Below are 2,813 nucleotides of genomic sequence, written 5' to 3' on the forward strand. Positions count from 1 at the left end.
TGACCTTCTTTTCCATGCGGCAGGACATTGAGTTGTGTAAACTGAGTTGTTCTTGAGTTTCCGGTGAGTCGCCGAGTCTCGCTCTGCTGTCTCTCTCACCATCTACTCGGTACGTTAAAACTATTCCATCTTCCGGACAATTGCGTGTGGGCGAAAGGAGACGTGCCTTTCAGCAATTCTGGCTCGGTCATATTCGGTTCTGAGAAAGACCACAGAAGACTTTGAGCATTGTCCTCCTGGGTTTGCTTTTTGGTCTGCTTGGCCTAGGCTGGTTTTTTCTGTTGTCTTCATCCTCCCAGCCAGCTCTGCTTGTTCTTGGACGCGGTTTTCTTTTTCCGTTTCCCCTCAACTTTTTTGTTAGCCAATTGTTTTGGATCATCCTCACGTTCTACAACCGCAAGCAAAAGTGCCAAAGGCTGTCGACGGCTATTTGCCACACCCCAGTCCCTGCTGCCTTGATTGAAACCAAATCATTCTTCAAGACATCATCCTTCGCCCTTCACTGATACACAGGGGACGTAACGGGCCATTATTCGCTCATTGCTTGTGCGCCTAAAAAGGCAATCCGTCATTGGCTCCGGTACCCCCTCCAGCACAACTAAGCTTGCGCTTTCGTACCTAGGGTTTAACAGGAATTTATCAGGAACTTGCACTGGTTTGGCTTCTTGGCCACGCTTCGAGAACGTTGTGCTGTGTCACTCCATTCTTTGAGCGGTGCCAGCATTGCTTGGCTACCTGTTCCAGAGCCTGGTCACTAGGCACGTAATTCGCATCCGCATCTGCTTTGTCAAGCCCTGTTATTACATTGGGTTCCTCGTGGAGTGCCCCAATATTTGATACTACTACCTGTCTGGTAGTCAACAAGTCATACCCACGTCGCATACAGAGCGGTCAGTCTGTGATAGGTCTGATCTTTATCGTGTGCACAGGCGAATAACCGAATGGTGCCGTGTTTTTATCGGTCTATGCTTTGGGGATTGAATGTGGCAGGTGGTGGCTAGTGGCCTTTGCATGAAGCTGGTACATTCGACTAAAAAAAGTCTGAAGGTTTCGTTGGGAGTGTTATCCAGCTGTTGGCTCTGGGGTTTGGAACACCCCCGGTATATTAGGTTGCTTGCATATGATCTGGTCATTCTTATATGCACATCATGTCGATCCCATCTATCTCTCGTTTGTTCGAGGCTGGACTGAGGAACTCTCCGTCGCGATCAGGATTCTTGGATTCCTTAGTTCAACAGCAGCTCGAGATAGCTTCTCGAGATATGGAAATGAATACGCCTCCGCCTTCATCCTTTAATTCGGAGGATCTCGTATCCGATCTTGGCGAATACTTTACCCGCACTGCAGCAATATGGGCTCAACTCACACAGCGGCTCATTAAAGGCCCTCATATTATCCAGGCATCCTTCAGGGCCCACGAGCGCTCCAGGACAGAAAGCCGCATGTCCGACCTTGCTGAGCTCGCCAAAATTGACATGGGGTTATCAAAACTGAGGTATGTGCTTGCTAGACGCCTTCAACTGTCGCCTGCGACATGAGCACGTACGGGCCTCGATTCAACTTTCAGCTAACGATTCTCGGTTCACGTGCCTACAGGCAAATCGGAGATCTCAGCGACCGATTTTCTCGCGAGGTCCAACAGGTCTGGTGGCCAAACGTCTCTATAATAAATGGAGGGGGGCAGGAAGTTTTGCAGACCTCTGTCTTACCATTCTGTGATAATAAGATATCTTCCATTTCAGAGTCCGTGTCCTTGACTAATGAGCCTGATTCGGCACATTTTACATCTCGCAAACTTTTGCCAGACAAAAGCCAGTTGAGCCACGCCGGTATTGGCGGCGGTGGATTCGGATCAGAAGACTCATCTGATGACGATGAGCAATTCCAAGCTATAGATATGGAGGCCCTTAGACAAAGAGGCAAAGGGGTGTATCTCTGTCCAAAAGGCATGAAGTGTGACAAGGGTGGAGTTGATAAGGACGGCAATCTTGTCGTCTTCGACAGAAATTCATCGTTTGCGTACGTTCCTCTCCTGATCCGCTGCTCACCTCGAGAAGCGCCGCCAATCCCCTGAAAACTTTGACGCCTGGTTCAAAATATTCTAACCAAGCGGGATACAGACAGCACTGCAATAAACATCGCAAACCTTGGCGATGTGATGTACCTGGGTGCCCCAATCCCCCCAAAAAGCGGAGATTTGCTCGCCGGGATGGATTAGCAAGACATAAAACGACTGTAAAGCATTATATGGTTACCTAATTAAAGGAAAAAAAGAGGGTGTGCTGAAAAATAGAGTAGGAGTCGGGCTCCATGGCCTTGATTATATACGGAGTACATAGACCATAAGTGAACCAAAAGGGCAAGCATATCCCCGGCAGTTGTGTGTGTGTGTTACACATGAAAGGAGGAGGGGGACAGGGGCGCATGTCGGCCCTGCCAAAATCCATACATATTTTTAACCTGGCCTGGTTGGATTGTGTGGCCAGACGAGTTCATCTGGGCGGAGTCGGTGAAGGGAGCCTCACAGCCCATACCCGGGAACTTGGAGCCAGCGGGGCCTGGATAAGTGCCTGAAATATTCTTTGCAGCGACTGCAACATTTGAGCCCGCATGGCTCTAAAGTCCGGAGTACCGAGTATGTCATGATGGCTCAGAGCGGAGGCATGAGAATAATGATTGTGAAGCTTAGCATATGAACTGCCCAAGTAGTTGAAAGTTACCTACCTACCTAGGTAGGTAGCTAGGTTGTTGGTGGCCAAAATTCACTCGCTCTTTCTAGTACAGGTTAGGGTCATGGAAACCTAGGGGTTGGG

General features: G+C 49.2%; 1 protein-coding gene across 1 annotated transcript; it reads left to right on the top strand.

Annotated features, from left to right (window-relative positions):
• Positions 1-1,148: 1,148 nt before the first annotated feature.
• J3458_000689 (uncharacterized protein) lies at positions 1,149-2,074 on the top strand (the record flags this gene model as incomplete). Its single annotated transcript, XM_007811597.2, has 2 exons — positions 1,149-1,495; positions 1,597-2,074. The coding sequence occupies 2 exons, from the start codon at positions 1,149-1,151 to the stop codon at positions 2,072-2,074; spliced, it is 825 nt and encodes a 274-aa protein (XP_007809788.1).
• Positions 2,075-2,813: the final 739 nt, after the last annotated feature.

Source organism: Metarhizium acridum (genome assembly GCF_019434415.1).
Source record: "Metarhizium acridum strain ARSEF 324 chromosome Unknown scaffold_1, whole genome shotgun sequence".
Taxonomy (NCBI): Eukaryota; Fungi; Ascomycota; class Sordariomycetes; order Hypocreales; family Clavicipitaceae; genus Metarhizium; species Metarhizium acridum.